Genomic DNA, 19,670 nt, shown 5'->3' with positions numbered 1-19,670 from the left:
TGGGCCAAAGTCAGACACTCAACCAACTAAGCCATCCAGGCACGCTGCCTTGTAATTTTTTCTTGACAGCTGGATATGATGCGCTAGATAAAATTAACTGCTGTAGACAGTTTTAGTAATGTGGTGGGAAGCATTCCATAGTTCTATGATTACGTCTCACTCTTTCAGTGAGCCTCTGTCTGTACTGTGAGCTTCACAAATCTCAGTCCCCCTACCACAGCTGTCCCCTTCCCCCATGGGACAGGATGGCTAGAGTAGACTGAAACTGGCATTTCCCTTCTCTCCTGAGAAAGGCTACAGGTGGCTGGAGTTAGATATTTCCCTTCCCCAAGTCGGTTAAGCTCTAGTTAAACAGTTTCTCCAGAAGGCAGACCTTGCTAAGTAAGAACAGAATGCTCTGGTGTATTTCAAGATGGTTCCTTTTCTCCTTCCCCTGCCAGAAGCATAGGTTTTTCTCCCATATTCACTGTGTTGAGCTCCTGGTGGTAAAACTCACCAAAGTGTGGGACCTTACCCGTAACTGTGTCCTCCTGGAGTTTCTGACTCTTATATTTGTCCACGGTGAGCCTCCAGCAATTTGTCAATAGTTTTCCTACCTCAGTACTGGTTCCCACAGAGTTATAATTGAATTGTGATTCTCTATATTCGCCTGTCTCTCCTATTTTGGGGACAGCAGTTTGCCCTGTGACTTCACTTAAGATCTAAGAAGAGATGTTGATTTTGCAGTTTGCTGAGCTTTTTACTTGTTAGGATGGAGTGGAGACTTGAAGCTCCTTCCAGTCTTAAAGCCAGACTAGAAACTGGAAGTCCCCTCAACTATTTTTTTGAAAGCTAGACAAACATTTATTTTAGGCAAAAACCATTGTTTCCTGTTGTTTACAGGCATATTTTACCAACTAACTTAAAACCAGTCAAAGTATAATTGCCATAAATTTGGGACAAGTGATAAAAGGCCAAAAAAGAAGGCAGTCACCTGATAGCCTTGTCTCATCTACGGAAGTAAAATCATTGTCCCTGCTAAAAAACAAATCCCAAGTAACAACTAATTTTCAGTAAATAAACAATAGAAGGGAAACTGCTTCTGTACAATAGCTGAGCAAAATTTCCACAATGAAAAAAATCATTTGTAATCTCACAATATGGAGAGAGTAACTGCAACAAGAGACTAGTAACCTTTGCTTGTAAAAAATAACAATTTAATGCAAATAGAAAAGGAAACCACATTACAAAGAACAGAATGTGTCTCTATCAAATATTTGGATAGCTGTTTGTTTGTTTTTACTTCCTACAATAATTACAACCAAAAGTTAACCCTCATAGTCAATTACAACTTCTAAGTTAAAAAAAAAAAAAAAAAAACACAAAATTCAGAAAAATTTCACAACAATAAAACTTAGGGAAAATATGGAGGAGGAAGGAGTTTTCTTATATCTGAAACCTTGAACAATTCTCTTAAAAAGTAATTGGAGGAGCTAGATATATGCTATACATGCTATAATGCTAAGGGAAATAAGTCAGAGAAAGAAACACAGCATATGATTTCACTCATATGTGGAATGTAAGAAACAAAACAAACAAGCAAATGGAAAAAGAACAAACTAAGAAACAGTCACTTAACTATAGAGAACAAACTGATGGTTACAGGAGGGTGAAAATAGGTGATGGGAATTAAAGAATACCTTTATCATGATGAACACCAAGTAATGTACAGAATTGCTGAATCACTACACTGTACACTTGAAACTAACATAACACTGTATGTTAACTAAACCAGAACTAAAACACTTAGAAAAAAGAAAAAAAAAAATACTTACATTAAAAAAATAATAATAATAAAATAATTGGAGGAAAAAAGAAAACAAAAATGTTTATAGGTCTTATACAAGACTTAAGATACAAATGCAACATTTACTGACTACCTACTATATATCAAACTCTATAAATGCTTCATATACATTATTATCATGTAATAGTCATCATATATAGCTCTATTAATAAATATATCAACATTTATTAAGATTACACAAATTTAATATTAAAATTATAAAAAGGAATGCTGTCAAGGAGAAATAACCTGAGTATTCACCTATGGCCATTCACCACTAGGGACAATATTTAACTTTAAGTAGAACAGTTTGAAATGCAGAAACTTTCTTTTGTTTCTTTTCTTTAATGAAGCCCAATTATTTTGAAGTAATGAAATTCTTGTTTCCATAAGAATAATTATACACAGTTGAAGACATAAAAATCATACAAACTATTAAGGGGTTTTAAAGCCCAGTCAAATCTGATTTTAAATTTTATCTATATAAGATGTGATTTCATACTCTTAAGTCTAGAAGGTGTAGAACCAAACCAAAATGAAGTCACTTATGTCAAGGACAAATTGGACACAGTCAACACCAATGTATAAAGGGAACTTAACCTAATCTTACAGAAACTTACAGCTCTTCTCTCAGAAATAAGTAAAGGACACCAGCCAATCATCAAACGCCAAGTCTGTTTAGGCCATCTATGAACTTCCTTGTTCCTAACCAAGCTACCCAAATCCAAATAAGAAACAAGACCACTAGGCAACCAAGTAACTTCTGTATTTATCCCATAAAAATCCCTTAGTCTGTGAGCAACTCCGAACTCACTGCTCCCACAGCCTTGAGTTTCCTGACTTGCAGGTAAAAAGCCTTATAATAAACTCATCTTTCTGCTTTGTTTTACCCCGTGTGCAGTGTTTTGGTTTTTGACAAAGATATGGTGTAATGGTGAAGCCTCCTGATCAAGTTCATGCTCCACTGTTTGCCATTAAAAATAATCCACAGTTTTGTTCTGATTTAGCTATTCAAATATATATACTACTATCATGAACCCTAGATTGGAGCAAGCTAATCTCAGTAAAAGGATCACTCTCCTGAGGTCAAAAACAAAAGAATTATTAAGAGAAGACATAGGGGCGCCTGGGTGGCTCAGTCGGTTGGGCGTCCGACTTCGGCCCAGGTCATGATCTCACACTCCGTGAGTTCGAGCCCCACGTCGGGCTCTTTGCTGACAGCTCAGAGCCTGGAGCCTGCTTCAGATTCTGTGTCTCCCTCTCTCTCTCTGCCCCTCCCCTGTTCATAATCTGTCTCTCTCTGTCTCAAAAATAAATAAAAACATTAAAAAAAAAAAGAGAAGACATAAACTCGAGAAAACCCTTCTTTGTTTATAAAGGGCATATTAATAGAGCAATAACTCATTTTGGCACAATAGGAAGCCATTAAAATCAGGGATTTCCCCCAAACAATGATTTTCAAGTCCTAGGAAGTGAGCCACAGGTCTCACAACAAAAAATTCCAATGTCACAGAATCAAAAAGTTGTACAGCTCCTTGGAGCTAAAAGTACTTATGGGGCATTCTTTTGGCTAATAATATGACAAACTTTAGACTGTATTTTATTTGCTCCTTATAAATTATCATAATGCCTAGCAGACTTTGCAGGTGTGTTTAAGTTAAGGACACTGAGATAGTATTATCCTAGATTATCCAGATAAACCCAATGTAATCATAAGGGTCCTTACAAAAGCCAGAGAAGATGTATTGATGCAAACACAAAAAGGCAGAAAGAGATCTGAAGATGACACACTGAAGATGGCAGAAGAGGCCATGAGGCAAACATCACAGGTGACTTCCAGAAGCTAGAAAAGATAAGGAAACAGATTCTCCCCTAGTGCCTCAAAAGGAACACATTTGATCTTAGCTCAAGAAGACTCATTTTGGATTCTAACCTCCAGAACTGTAAGATGATAATTTGTGTTGTTTAAGCCACTAGGTTTGTGATAATTTTTGATAGCAGCATTAGGAAATTAATATACTAGTGATGATCATTTCACTTCAAAAATCATACTTCTGCTAGTTTTTTGGCACGATGCACCATCACCACCCTACATTAAAAGCAGCTTTCAAGAGTAGAAATACATCAATTAAAAAACATCTAGACTAAACCATAATTTTTAATGAATGTTCCTGTATTGGAAGATAAAGTTATCCTAAATATAATTTCCCAGAGAAGTTTTAAATTCCCTTTATTTTCTTTTTAAGATTTGGGTTTAGCTGATCATTGGTCCTTGAAATGCACTCTTTACAAAAGATCAGTGATAGACATATGAAAGTCTATCATCAATCACTCCTAAAAGCAATCACTTGGATCTCTTGTGAAATGGAGGCAAAAAAAAGAAAAATTGTTGGAGGAAAGGGGAGGATGCACAGAGAATGGAGAATTACTGGAAGGCTTATAATTCTCTGCCCTTTAGACTCTCAAAGTCCTCATATTTACCACTCAAAATGGACACGAGCATGAAATTAGTACGTATTTCCATTAGCACAGAGCCCAATGTGAGGCTCAATCCCACCACCCTGGAATCATGACCAGAGCTGAAATCAAGAGTCAGACACTCAATCAGCTGAGCTACCCACGTGCCTCTAAGCTCTTTTTAGTGAAATTTTTTAAATCATTTCCATATGGTACTATGTATGACTAAATGTATGGTTATGTATGGCTATACAGTCCTAAAGTATGGCTGTAGTAGATGACTAGAACAGGTGATAGTTTCTTTTATCTTACTCTAATCCATGAAAGCATTAGGGAAAAAGTTTCAAACAAAAGGATTCCTCAATCTGTGAGGAATATTCCTGTGGGTTATATGATACAGCTTGAGATAATTAAAGATAATACCAGGTAATTGGCTCAGAAAGACCTAAATCATCAGTGAAAAGCTTTAAAAGTATACAGGTTTGATCAAGATCCAAAGTTCTGTAAGACCCAAAATTAAATTATTAATTAATTTTAAAAAAACATTTTTTTTTAAATCAACAATAGTAAATACTGACTTAGAAGTGATATGAAACATAGATTTCAAAAAGAACACAGATCACATCAGAGCTGAAATAAATCTTTGTAGTAAGGTTCAATGAGAACAGGGACAACTGGTCACCAAGTAAGTCAAGAGGCAAAAGCTGGACTCAAACCTAGCTTTACTAACTTAATCCAGGTCAGTGCTCTTTCAAGTCTATCAAGTTGTTTCTGTGGTTTAAAACGCCAAGATAGGGGCACCTGGGTGGCTCAGTCGGTTAAACGTCCAACTTCGGCTCAGGTCATGATCTCGCAGTTCCAAGTTGGAGACCGAATCAGGCTCTGTGCTGACAGCTCAGAGCCTGGAGCCTGTTTCTGATTCTGTGTCTCCTTCTCTCTCTGCTCCTCCCCTGCTTGTGCTCTGATGAGTCAGAGAGAGACCAATGGTTTCTATCCTGGCTCTGACACCAGGCTCTACACATAATCATCAGAGAAAATCTCAAGATCAGCAGAATTATGACAACAACGGACCAATCAAACCTGAAGGTTAGCATTTTGAGGGAACTTTCAGATTTGCAGGTCTCTTTAGGTGAATTACAATCAAAGATTTTGTTTGTATGAAATTATCCTATAAGCATCAACATCATTATAAACATCAGTTTCTCAAGTGAATTTTACTTTTTAGTATGAATTGCTTTAAAATAAATTTACATAAGAACTCTTAAACATTACACACTTAATGAAAAATGTTCTCCATCCTCACTGCCTGTAGTAGACTCTTGGACTGGGTCTCACAACCTTCACTTCATGTTTCTACTTTTTGAAAAGGTTAGAAAGCTAGAAGACTCCCTTGAAGGCAAAGTGTTGGACATTAGTCTACCAGTTATTTGCACGTGGAAGGCACAAGTTCAGCAAAGACCATCTTCCTATAGTAAGGGCAACTGAAAAAATGTCTAACAAGACATTGAAGGGTTGCAGTAACCACAGTCTTATTCCCCCCATCCGCTGGCTCACCAGCTCCACGGGTGAGAAGCCATGGCAGTGGTGGTAACAGTAGCAGTGGTAATAGTGTGTAGCCCTGAAGCCAGAAGTCCAGTAGTGGTTCCCAATTTTTGCTCCTTCAGCCTCTCCAATGTAAACACCCTATTCCTTAAAATAGCTACAGCTGTTCTGTTTCCTGCCCTATACCCCAACATTAAGTGAGTTCAGGTCCTTACACTCTTTCTTGGACTACTGTGATAATTAAGTGACATGCCTGGAATCTCTCACCATTTCAGTTCTTCCTGACCCGCCACCATCAAATCTGACCATGCTTAGAGAAAGCTTACCCAAAAGTCCACATGGAAACCTCTTATGTTATTTTAAATACCTCTTATGCACCTTGTGTGTGCAGCTGTGTCCTTTAATTCCTTCTCCATCTGCTAAAATCCCACTCCATGGGGCGCCTGGGTGGCTCAGTCGGTTAAGCGTCCGACTTCAGCCAGGTCATGATCTCGCAGTCCGGGAGTTCGAGCCCCGCGTCAGGCTCTGGGCTGATGGCTCAGAGCCTGGAGCCTGTTTCCAATTCTGTGTCTCCCTCTCTCTCTGCCCCTCCCCCGTTCATGCTCTGTCTCTCTCTGTCCCAAAAATAAATAAACATTGAAAAAAAATTTTTTTTTAAATAAAATAAAATAAAAAATAAATAAAATCCCACTCCATCTTCTGAACCTAGCTCAAACAAGACTCCTGTAAATATTTTCCAACAGGGTCACTCCGCCTATATGTGAACTATTTCCACATACCCTGCTGCCTGCCCTTGGCTCTGTACTCATTCACATTCATTCATTCAAAAGATACTTGTTGAGTTACACTAGACCTACCACATGTCACCCATTGTGTAGAGGGCAGGGGATACAAGCCTAAACAAGATAAACAAGGTCTCTTCTCTCTTATAGCTATAATCCAACAGGGATATAGATTACCCAATAAATACCCAAATAATGTTTAATTACAACTGTACTGAAGTGTAATAAAACATTCAGGATGTGTCTTACACGTATAAAGGAAAGTCTAATCTAATATAGAAAATCAGAGAGAAGCACTTCCCTTCAAGAAACATTTAAGCAGAAAGGGGATGATATGTAAAACTGATCAAGCAAAAAACTGTTAGAGTACTTCACAGGCAGAAAGAACAGCATGTGCAAGGGCCTTGAGGCAGCATTCTAGGAACCATGAAGACAACCAAAAGTCACATGAGATGGGACAGCAGTCCAAAATAAGTAGAGAGGGAGGCACCTCTTATAACCACTATTATAACACTTAGTACACTGTTTTGGAATTACTCATTTGCAAAAATGCAGTCCTCTCTGAACAAACTCCTTAGGTCTCCTTAGGTGTCACAAATATTTTAGCTCCATAATCCAATACAATGTTTAGCAGTGTCCCCTCAAGTCACGATCTGTGGAATGAAGAAATACATGCTTGATCTGGGCAAGGAACTTAACCTCTTAATACCAGACAGATGAAACAAAACAATCTCTAAGTGTTCAAAAAACCTTGTTTCTTACTACCCCAAAACTTACTGGGCAAGAGGCAACATATTCATGCCAATTGATACACGTTCAGAATCAAAACTAGTACTAACCGTGGATGAAACTTTAAATACTAAAAACTAAACTTTAGATTGGCAAGAGGCTCTAAATCCTCACTGCTCCATAAATCGCCACCAACTAATAACCAATACAACTGTATTAAAACTCCCAGAGAGTCACCAATGAGGCCAGGGAGAGGAAGTCCAGCCCCATCTGCCTGGTTTTTTTCTCTAGTTGCTCAACAGATCTAGTAAGTGTAGAATCAAGAGCAGGAAACTGGCACCTATGCCATCCTTCTCTCCCTCCTTACTTCTTAAATAATGTCAACTCAGGAAACACACACTGGTGACTCAATAAGAAAATATCAAAATCCAATTGATATAACTCTGCCAACTATTACAAGTCAACAGAATGGGGTAATCTTTAGCCCTACACTTTAAATTTAGTCTTCGGTACTTGTTCTCAAAGAGCAGTGGAGGAAGTATTTTTTTGAAAGAAAACTGAGTTAACTAGAAAACAGCTTCAAAATACATGAAAAGCTTGATGTAGTTTATTAGTGAGGAAAACATTAATATATATATATATACATATACACACACACATATATATACATACAGTATGGAACTCTGTATAATAGCTAAGATGTAGAATAAGACCCTTAGCATATCTTTTAAAAATACACTTAAGCAGGGACACCTGGGTGGCGCAGTCGGTTAAGCGTCTGACTTCAGCCAGGTCACGATCTCGTGGTCCGGGAGTTCGAGCCCCGCGTCGGGCTCTGGGCTGATGGCTCAGAGCCTGGAGCCTGCTTCGGATTCTCTGTCTCCCTCTCTCTCTGCCCCTCCCCCGCTCACACTCTGTCTCTCTCATAAATAAATAAACATTTAAAATTTAAAAAAATAAATTTTTAGAAGATCAATTTAGTATCATTCAAGATTTAGTAACAACATGGAAAGAGTAATGGTCTTTCTAAATCATGACTGGAATTCATGCCCTTCACATTGCATCCTCAAACTCTTGATACTATTCTCTTCTCTGCAACCTTCTCCATTTCTCAAAAACAAACCCAGAAACAGAAGACCAAACAAAACCAAAATAAAAACATTCACGCAATATATATCTATGGACCTCAGTGGCAATACAAATAGCAAGCAAAACTAATGCTCCCTTTTCCTCAGATTAAAATAAAATTTTTGTCCTAATTTTAAAAGTACATGATTCTCCTCTCCTTACTTCAAAAGATGGAAATGAAAATGTTACCATGTGGCAAATAATGGCTTTTTAAAAACCTATAAATTATTTTGGGAAGCATTAGTGAATATCTGATTTTATAAAGTACTTTTTTGGGGACAAAAATTTAAACAAACATTATTTTTCAATTATTTCTATACTTAATGAAGGTACTCACTAAAACTGTTACTATGTAATACTTAATGAATATTTAAAATATACTAGCATCTCTTTTTAAGCATGTAACTTATTACCCAAAATACAGCTCATTTCTTTTTCTGGCCTTTTAAAGGCCTCATTTTTCAGCGTTTTACTGGTGCAATGATGAGTAATTGAGCCTCAATACAAAAGAGTATTCCCCAAAAATCCACACACATAATCAATATGAGGTAAACAAGTTTTACTACAATAATCAGGCACTTTTAATTCATCACCTGAAAAGTTACACAGAATAAATATAAGCTTGGGTGAGTCAAGGTACTATATGAAAAGTGCTTCAACACATGGTCAGTTACAGTATTCCCACATGACCTTCCAGTGATCCAGTACCTGTTATGGTAGTATGGTAGTGAAGTGACTTCCTGATGCCATGTGGCTTAGTCTAATCAAACATTATCAGCCCACTGAAACGCGCCTCATTTACACAATATTGAGTAAGAACAGTAAAGCTTCAGGAAAAGTCTAAATCAAATAACAGAAATCTTAAATGACATTCTCAAAGTCTGACTTCTGCTTTGGAGAACTACCTATTTCTCACCAAATAAACCAATTTACAAATAAGCAAGATCTTTTCCTAAACACATGACAGGTTTCTTTTTAAAAATCTGAAACCTTTTTCTCATGAGATTACTTAGAAGACATTAAATATAAATCAGATCGCCAAACCCAAACATATAGGCTAAAAATAGTGTATCTATTTCAAAAGCTGAGGCAGAAGCCCTCCAACGGAACAAACTAAAATTAGGGGGTTTTTTTCACCTCTGGATCTTTAAAAAATGCACCTTCAACGTCTATGGGTCACACAAACCAATGTCCACATGTTCTCCCAAAGCAACTGGTCAGACACAATATAATTATTAAAAGCTTCAGGAACATAATAAGCACACCGTCCACGGAACTCATGTAATGAAATTCCTCTTCATTCTGGCTAATATCTAGATTTAAAAAAACAGTTATCACTACTACTACTACTAAAGACCCCTCCCCAATGGTTTTACTCAGTAAAACTCCAAACCAGCAAAAAAGGACCACCATACTCTTTCTCGCGAAGAAGCAAAAGCCCGGTACAAAGCTGTCAGGTGGACAGGCAGGTAGGGCTCCACCTGAGATACCGAGCCTCGGAGCCCCGGGAGGCACGACGTGGTCACGGGGGAAGGGTCGAGGCGGAGACCGCGACTAAGGGTGGCCCCACCCACGGATGTACCTGCGAGCTGAGGCGGGTGGAGGGCAACCCTTTAACCCTAAGCCCTGGCCAGGCCGTCGCCCCGTTCCGCGCTCCCGGCCCGGCTCTGGCCCCGGCCCTCTGGGGGGGGTCTGAGCATCGCGACGCGGGCACGACTCTGCCCCGGGGCCGGGGAGGAGAAGGGGCTGGGGCCAGTGCCGGCGTCCACGGGCCTGACCTCGCCACCGCCTCTGGCGGAGGTGAGGGGCGACTCCAGCCTGCGCCCGCCCTCCCTTCAGGGCCGGGGCCGGCCGGGCGCAGCCGCGGCGTCCGCTCGGGCCCCGGGCGCCGTGGCGACGGGAAGGTCACCGGCCGCAGGAGGCCCCGACTAGGGGCGGCGACGTCCGAGCTACCTTTGGCCTCGCAGTCGGCGCAGTACTTGTTGTCCTCCTCCCTCAGCAGCTTGGACAAGATGAGCTGGTGCTGCTCATTCAGCTTCTGAGCCTTCTCCCGGCAGGAGCGCGTCGCCATCTCGGAAGCGGGGCGAGGAGCCCGGGGCAGCTACGGCGGCGGCGGGCTCTGGCAGCTGGGCGGGGTGAACACACCTGGAGCCGCCGAACCGCGAGCGGACTCAGCCAAGGAAGCGGCGGCGGCAGCGGCAGCTGGAACAGAAGGAGGAGCGGCGGCGGCGGGTGGCAGCGCCGACGTGTCCCGCCTCCTCTCCCGGCCGGCCCCGCACGCACAGCCAGAGCCGGCGAGGCACAAGGAGGGGGAGGGGGAGGGGGGAGACGGAGCTGAAGCTTCCGGGTGGCGCCGCAGGAAGGAACCCAGGCGCTGGGCGAGCTGCGCATGCGCCGAACTTCCCCGGGAAACCGGCCGGGAGGGGATCTCGCTCTGGGCCCTTCGCCAAAGGTGATTGCGGTAAGGTATTTAGTGCTGCCCGCTGTGGGCTTCCCCACCTTGGAGATCACACTGTACCAGAGTGCCCTCAGGTGAAACCCGGTGAAGGAAGACCTTTACAAGGAGGTGACTTTGACTTGCTTTCTTGCCTTTGCGCTTGCTGGCGCAACGTTGGAAATGCATAAATAAAAGTGATTGAGTGCATTCATTTATTCATTCCATGTTTATTCACCTGCAGTTTTGAAACAGGCACTATCCCAGAAATTGGAGACACTAGTGGAATAAAATAGTGAAAACAGTCCCAGAGAAATAGTTTGGTAGTGACATATGTTAAGGGCTGACATTGAGTGGTTACTCTGTGCCAAGAACTATGAACGCATTAACCCTTATCACAACCCTGTGATGACGTTATTCTCATTATACAGATGTGGAAAATGAGGTATGGAAGAGTTAAATAACTTGCCCGGGTTACAGAGCTACCCAGTGGAGGAGTTGAGATTCAAATCCAAAGCAGTCTGGCTCCAGAGTCTAAAACACGTGAAAACAAGGCCTTTCATAAGGAAAGTAAAGGCCTTTCACAAGGAGGCAAACACTGGGCGATGTTACTTTAACAAGAAGCTGTATAAACAGTGTTCTTCAATGTGTGAAAAACTAGGGAAAGAAGACACTTAATTAGAACCCGGAGCTCCCCAATCAGGACTCATGGGATTTGAACCCTGTGTGAGGCTATTTGACTATTTTGGCATATCATGGCATATGACCAATTTCTAATATGAAGCTTTTGCAATCAGAATAAACGTGGCCCTTGCCTATGGAGGAACAGATGCTAAGAAAAGCAATGAGATGGAGCCTGTGTCCTATACTTTTCCACAGGGCCAATTCCTACCATAGGCCCTGCATAAAGGTGACCCTCATACTCACTTATCCCTGTTCTTGGCACAAGATCTCAAAAATTCTTGTGTAATTCAATTGAATGGTGATATCAGTGAAGATGCTGAGTAACTGAACAAATTAGAACTTAAACTGTGTGTCTCTGACAAATAATAACTAGTAGGATATCAGAGTCAGTTCCAATAAACAGAAAAAACATTATGTGGGAGGTAGAACTTTTAAGTCATATCTTAAAGTCTGGCTTGATTTAAATGGGGGCCAAGGAAGAAAATACTGAGCAAGAGAAGCATGCACAAAAGCACAGACTTCAAGGATCTTGGAACACAGACTAAAGGTCAAGGGTACTACTTAAGATGAGTGAGAGAGAAGTCTGGGTGAGTGAGGTGCAACAGAATTAATTGTTTGGGGAACCAGACAAAGCAATATGGCCTTGATGCTGCTGACAACAGAAAACCTGCAGATTCTTCAAGTAGGATGGTAGCATTAAAAAAGGGATGTTTGGGGAAGGTTAGTCCAACAATACCAGTTAACAGACACCATTTTTCTCCTCCCTGGAAATTCTGCTTACCACTGCAAGGATTAAGGAAAAAACAACAACAAAAAAAAAAAAAAAAAAAAAAAAAACAGACACAGGCTTATCACCAAGAAATGATTCACATGATTAAAGGGGCACAGCAATGTCTAATGGAAATATAATGCACACCACATATATATACTTTTAAGTTTTCTAGTAGCCACATTTAAAAATAGAAAAAAAAGAAACAGGAAAATTTTACTTTAATGGTATATTTTATTTAATCCAATATATCCAAAATACTATCACTTCAACATATGAGTAATTGCCAAAATAAAATTAAAAATTATTACTGAGATACTTTACATTCTTTTTTTCCTACTGTTTTCAAAATCCAATGTGTATCCTACACTTACAGTTTGCTTCAACTTGAACTAACTACATTTCAAGTGCTCAATCGCCACATGTAGCTAGTGGCTACATCACTGAACAGTGCTTGTCTAGATGGTCATCCTGGAGGCTATTAAAAATCTAAGTTTGAGTTGACTATTTATTAAATATGTAATAGAAAGAATGAAAAAGAAGACACTGATACCAAAAACACCTTGGGAGAAAAACAATGTTGCATTAATTCATCAATATTTACTGAGCACTTCTGTAAAGTTCTCTGACAATCAGAAGCTTACCGTCTAATGTAAGATGCAAACACGTAAATAGAAGAATTAAAAGCCGCACAGTAAAGTCTGCAGCAAATATAAAATGCTTTGGGAACAAAAGGAAGAGAACACCAATAGCCTGGAAGAACTGAGAAGGACTTCACAGAGTACATGATGCTTAAACTAGATGTTAACACATGTAGGAATTTTTCAAGTGAATACAGATGAAGAGGAGGAAAAGAAATATCTTGAAATATATATATATATTACATATATTTTCTATATGTAATATACATCACATGTATTTACATATAAATATTCATACATTTACATATAAATATATTACGTGTATTTAAATATACTTACATATATGTATGTGTATATGTACACATATATTACATAAATGTAATACATATATGCGTTTAAACATAGACTTCTGAAAGCATGGTTTTGTGCTGAAAGCAGTGAGAATAGGATGTGCACAGAGAACATGAAGACAGGAAAGGAAACAAGGAGGAGAGGTAGAATGGAGTCAGGAGGTTAAGAAATTTACAGCCAGGCTATCTAGTTTGAACTTTACCCTGTGGGCATATGGAGCCAGAAGAAGCTTTTACACAGAGAAAAGACTTGGTTAGCTTTGTTTTCTATAACTATAATGGCAGGCTGGAGGATATGGGAGGGGAGAAATACTGTCAGGGATCAGGGAAACAAATTACAGACAGGGCTGTTGCAGTAAGTCCAAAGAAGACATGCCAAAGGCCTATTTTAAGCCAGTAGCATAGAGTTTAGAAGAGACAAAGTCAAATGATGTTTTAAAATTAGAAGCAGCAAGATTTGGCAGCTGACTGTACATGGGGGTTGAGAGAAAGGAGGTGAGAATAACACCAAGGTTTCTAAGTTGGGAGACAGGTAAATGGTGATGCCATTAACTGAGACCAAGACAGAAGGGATAGTACACTTTTGTGGTTAGAGGGGGAAAGGTGTTGACTTAAGGACATGACCATGCGATATCCACCTCCATATGTCTAATACGACATTGCATATCTACTTCTAAAGCTCTAGAGAGAAGTTAGTGCTAGTGAAAGTCATTTGAGAATCATCTACATTTAAATGGTCATAGAAGCCATAGGGTAAAAATGAGACTCCTCTAGAGACATGTAGACATGTAGACAAAAACAAAGAGTCCCGAGGACAAAACTCTGGGGATTTCCAGCTAAACGATGAGTGGACAGAGAAAGGTGAACCTTTGAAAAGAGAGGTAAAGTGTGGCCAGGAAGAGAACCAGAGGCCATGGTAGGAGAGGTTTCTGAGAAGTAAGAATGAGCACTAAAGCCAAACGTCCAGAAAAGTCAATTATTTCAGTTTTAGATAACACACAGTCATGGGTCTGTACAGTTCATTGTTTTCCTTTAGCCCAGGAGCAAGAGAAGAGAAATCAGCTGGTGATACTTCCCAGGGACTGCAACTATCTGGTGTTTCAGTAAAATGTTGAGGGAGGGATGAGGATGGTTAGAAAGGCCAGAGAGAAGAAAATATAGGTACAGGGATAGAAAGCATGGCTACAGTTAACTGTAGAGTGTAAGGTAAATGTCCAAACTGTGTGTGGGAGAGGTGAAGTCAGAACAGCTAAATGACTACAGGTTCCTTTGAGGCCAAAGATAATTTGGTGCCCTTAGGAAATGAATGCTAAGAGCTAAAAAAAAAAAAAAAAAAAAAAAAGAGGGGGGCAGAGTACCTAGTGACCTAGAGTACCTAGCTCTTCGGGAAGAAGTAACTTCTATCAATGAACTCCAGATGGTAAGGTGTTTATGGATGTTTGATGGCTGAAGAGTGAGGTTGAATGTCTGTTTCTACAGATTCTTAGAGAAGTGAAGTCCCTTTTAACTCTAAAATTCTGTTTCCAGGGGTGCCTGGATGGCTCACTCTTTTAAGCGTCTGACTCTTGGTTTTGGCTCAGGTCATGATCTCACAGTTCATGGGTTCAAGTGCCATGTCGGCTCTGTGCTGACAGTTCAGAGCCTGCTTGGAATTCTCTCTCTTCCCCCCCTTCTCTGCCCCTCCCCTGCTCACGATTTCTCTCTCTCACACAATAAATTAAAAAATTAAAAAAAATAAATTAAAAAATCTGTCCCATTTGGAGAAAAAAAGACAAGAAACAGGTTTAGAGAGTTTGACCAAATTGGAGCTGGTATTCCACAGAAGACTAAGAGAAGGAGTTGGTAAGCGGGGGTGGGGGGGGGGGGGAGGGGGGTGGGCAGAGGGCAATGAAGGACAATTATGGGTAGAGTGAAAGAGAATTATGGGGGTGGAGTGAAATGGACAAGAGTGAGCCATGTATGAGTGTGTAAGTGGAATGTCTGATAAGAATGGTAGATACAGACAGCTGGCAGAAGGGGGGGTAATAGTAATAAGAGCTACTGCTTTTTTTATTTTAATTTTTTTTAATGTTTATTTTTGAGAGGGAGAGAGACAAAGCACAAGTGGAGGAGGGGCAGAGAGAGGGAGACACAGAATCCGAAGCAGGCTCCAGGCTCCAAGCTGTATCACACACAACCTGAGCCAAAGTTGAACACATAAACGACTGAGCCACCCAAGCGCCCCAAGCCACTGCATTTTTATCCTCTAATGTGGGTTGGTAATTCTCTTTGAGGTAAATCTTATAATCATTATTCATATTAGGAGACATCAGCCAGATGGGATAATTCATGTTGAGTAACAAACAACCCCCAAATTTTAATGACCTCAATCAATAGAAGTTTATTTCTTGGTCATGCTATGTATCCATTGGGTTGGTGTTCTGCTCCATGTTGCCCTCACTCAAGGATCAGACTGATAGAGTCTCTGTCATGTTTCAGCAGAAAGGCAACAAGATTAGTTTCTTACAGCCTTCTCCCCAGGAATAACACGTGCCTACTTCTATTCTCAATCCACTGACAAGTACATGACATGTGCTAATATTAAGGGAACCAGAAGTATAATCCTACCATGCACCCAGAAAGAGGAAACAGAAATATAACTGAACAGCACAGAAACTATGGCTCAAAGATGTTGAATACTTTGTTGAAAGTTTCCTAGATATGAAAGAGCATAACTGGCATTTGAGGCTAGGTCTTTTTGCTTTTTGGCATTAAGGCCCTGCTCTTTTCATAAGCCATGCTACCCCCCTGGGATGGAAAACTGAGTAGGACAAGTTAGATCCAACAATGGTGAGAGTTAAAGAGAGACCAAGTATGTTAAAGCAAGAGAATACACAAACATGGAGATATATAAACAAATACAACTTACAACATGCAAAGACAGGAAACCCAGGAAAGACCTAGATTTTATTTTCGTTTTCAAAAGTTAGATCAGGGAATGTTAATGGGTTTGTGGTTCCTAAAAACCCTGCCCAACTGGTGTGTGGAGTACTCGTGATCAATGCTTAGGTACCAGTGGACTCTCCTCAGTGTAGGGAGAGTGTGGTTTCTGTCAAAGATATATAACTTCCACACACTTCTTCTCTACCTTCCTCCAGAAGGGAGTTATTTCAAATATACAGTGTTGAGCGAGTGTCTATTATAGAAGAACATACAACATCATACCACTCAATGTAGGAAGAAGTAATTTTCAAATTCAAATTCTGCTCATATTTTTACCCCCAGTACAGAGAAACTGAAAAAATTTTAATGTCATATGGGCAACCAGCATCCCCAGTCACAAAAAGCCTGATTACAAAGAGCCAGAAGGACACATCCCACTCTTGCAGTCTTTGTTGGAGATAAGATAACCAACTTCCATCTGTAACTAAATGCAGAGCCTGATGGAAACATAGAGGGATAGCCAGTCCTCAAGTTTGGGCTTTGGCAACTCAAGCCTTCATTCTTCTAAGAGTTTTGTTGAAGCAGAATTTTGTTGAAGCAGAGTTAAACAACTCTAAGAAAATCTTCCTGAACTTGTACCATCCTATTATCTTCTGTACTTCAAACACCACCAGTTGACTGTTCCCTCCATTCATTTAGTCTTCCATTCAGCAGCATACTTTTAAGTTCCTTCTATTTTTCAGGCACTGCGCTAGGTACTAAAGATAAAAATTAGTGAACAAAACAGCCAATCCCATCCCTCAATCCTATCATAGTTTATCATGTATCTTCATAAATCAGGTTCTTTCACAATCTCATCACCGATCTCCAGAGCCTCTGCTGCTAATGCACACGGCAAGACCTTAATTAATGTTTGCGGAATGCATGAATGAGCAAAAAGAGTGAATGTAGGAACTTGTCTGTAAAAACATATAATGTCTAAGAGCAAAATTAAGAAACGTAACTTTTTAAGTGATTTTTTAAAAAGGGAATCTGATGCATAAAAATTGTTTGTATCACTTTCAATCCTAACTCACTTCCAATCTTGACCAAGTTATATTTTATTTAGTGTTATTCCTTTTCCCCCACTTAATATTAGAGTCCACAGAATTTCTGCATCTCAATTTAGAAAGAAAAATTCTAAGTCATCAGAAGTACACATTGCACTTCAAGATTTAAAACAACACCACAACAAAACTAACCTGGGATGGGCTTTGCTTTCACAAATTTGGCGTTGGCAGTAATATATTTTAACTCAACCAAGCCCAGTTGAGGGAAGACTCAAAGATGAGCGAACAAAGGCAGTTTCATCCTGCTTAAAGCAGAAGACACAAACACAAATTGAAAGATACGTGTTCTGGGGCACCTGGGTGGCGCAGTCGGTTAAGCGTCCGACTTCAGCCAGGTCACGATCTCGCGGTCCGTGAGTTCGAGCCCCGCGTCGGGCTCTGGGCTGATGGCTCGGAGCCTGGAGACTGTTTCCGATTCTGTGTCTCCCTCTCTCTCTGCCCCTCCCCTGTTCATGCTCTGTCTCTCTCTGTCCCAAAAATAAATAAACGTTGAAAAAAAAATTAAAAAAAGAAAGATATATGTTCTGCCTTTTTAAGGCATGTTGTGGGCATGTATTGTTTTTGTCCTCCTAGAATCCATTCGCCTTCTTTAGTAGCAGTGCCCCATTTTTTCTCTGGGGAACTATCTCCTTCCTCTATTGAATCCAGTTTTGAAGGAGCAACTTTTAGCCAAGGTCCCCTGGGCATGTGCCCAAATTAGGCCATTCAGATACTTTCCCCTAGAAAGTTGAGCTTGAACTGAGTGGCACAAAGACAAGAACAGTTGGAGATGGTTCATCCCTACTGAGATCTGTTCATCTATTGGATCCTGCTCCCTTGATCCTCACAGCTACTTCAGCTGCTGTCTTTCTGAAGCTGCCTCTTTAGTTTCCCTTTAGATACTTTAACCACCAGGAAGTCTTCTAACGCATTCCTCTTTTGTTTGTTAGATATAAAAAGTCAAACTAAAACTGATTTATGTAGAGCACCAAAATTATTGATAATGAGTCGTGTGCCATTTGATAGAAGTGGAAGGGATATGTTCTCAAAGAACTTCGCTACCCTTTAAAGTAACTTAGTCCTTTTCTTCTAGGCCTTTGAGGTTTTGTAACTTTGCTGGGATGAGACACTTTTTATGTGGAATTTTCTGCTGTTCTCATTCTTGACCTTCTTACCAAAACAGTGTGTATTATCTTAGTAATTTTAAACCAAAAGTAGCATCATTTTAGGAAAAAAAGGGAAAGGAAATAAGCATAGATTTATTATAAATCATTTAAAAATATTATTTATCCTTTACTACTTTAGGGTAGACAGAGATTTCGTAGGACACAAGATACACTATCCATATGAAAAAGCATTGTAAACTTTAAACTTACACAATGTTATATGTCAATTATATCTCAAAAACCTGGAGAAAATATAAAATTAGAAAATATATTTTAAGAAGAAAATAAAAAGCAAACTATAGATTTAGAGAAAATATTTGTAATACATGATAAATACAAAAGACATAGAGAATATATAAGGAACTCCTACAAATCAATGATAAAAAGACAACTCATTTAAAATGGCAAAAGACCCTCTGCAACTTCTCTATAAACCTAAAATCACTCCAAAGTAAAACATTTATTTTTTTAAATAATAAAATAAAATAAAATGGCAAAAAGAAGACACATAAATAACTAATGAGATAAAAAAAAGGTGCTCATTATCATTTGTTATTGGGGAATGTAAAAAAAACCAATGAGATACCACTTCACACCCATTAGAATGACTAAAATTAAAAAGATCAACAATACCAATACCAAATATTAAAGAGCAACTGACACTTAATATTACTTTATTGCTGGTGGGAATATGGAATGTTATAATCATTTTACAAAACTATTTGTTCTATGAAGTTAAACATACACTTCTCCTATGACCCAGCAGTTCCACTCCAGGAAAAATGAAAAAAAAATACAGTCACAAAAAAACTCACCTAAGAATGTTCATAACAGCTTAATTCATGATATCCAAAACCTGGAATCAACCCAACTGTCCATAAACAAGAAAATGGATAGACAAATAATTGTGTATTTACATAGTGGAAAACTACTCAGCAATTAAAAGAAACTACTATCTACAAAACAAAATGGATAAATCTAAAAATATTATGTGGAATAAAAGAAGCCTGATACAAAAAAATGCAGACTGTATGATTCTATTTATATGAAGTTCTAGAGGAGACACAAAACCAATATATGATCATAGAAAGCAGAACCATAATTGTCTGGGAAGGGAGTAGGGTGGAGATTTACTGAAAAGGTGCACAGGGGA

At 39.5% G+C, this 19,670-nt stretch overlaps 1 protein-coding gene across 1 annotated transcript in view; it reads right to left on the bottom strand.

Moving 5' to 3' along the window:
- The window catches only part of SMAP1 (small ArfGAP 1), a 203,171-nt gene extending 192,393 nt beyond the window's left edge, over window positions 1-10,778 (bottom strand). Inside the window, exon 1 of the mRNA XM_045498703.1 lies at window positions 10,417-10,778. Within this exon, the coding sequence (XP_045354659.1) occupies window positions 10,417-10,534 (118 nt within the window). The 5' untranslated portion in view covers window positions 10,535-10,778. The remainder of the gene's footprint in view (window positions 1-10,416) is intronic.
- Window positions 10,779-19,670: the final 8,892 nt, after the last annotated feature.

This window comes from Leopardus geoffroyi, chromosome B2, assembly GCF_018350155.1.
Source record: "Leopardus geoffroyi isolate Oge1 chromosome B2, O.geoffroyi_Oge1_pat1.0, whole genome shotgun sequence".
NCBI lineage: Eukaryota > Metazoa > Chordata > Mammalia > Carnivora > Felidae > Leopardus > Leopardus geoffroyi.
This window is presented reverse-complemented; position numbering and strand designations above follow the sequence as displayed.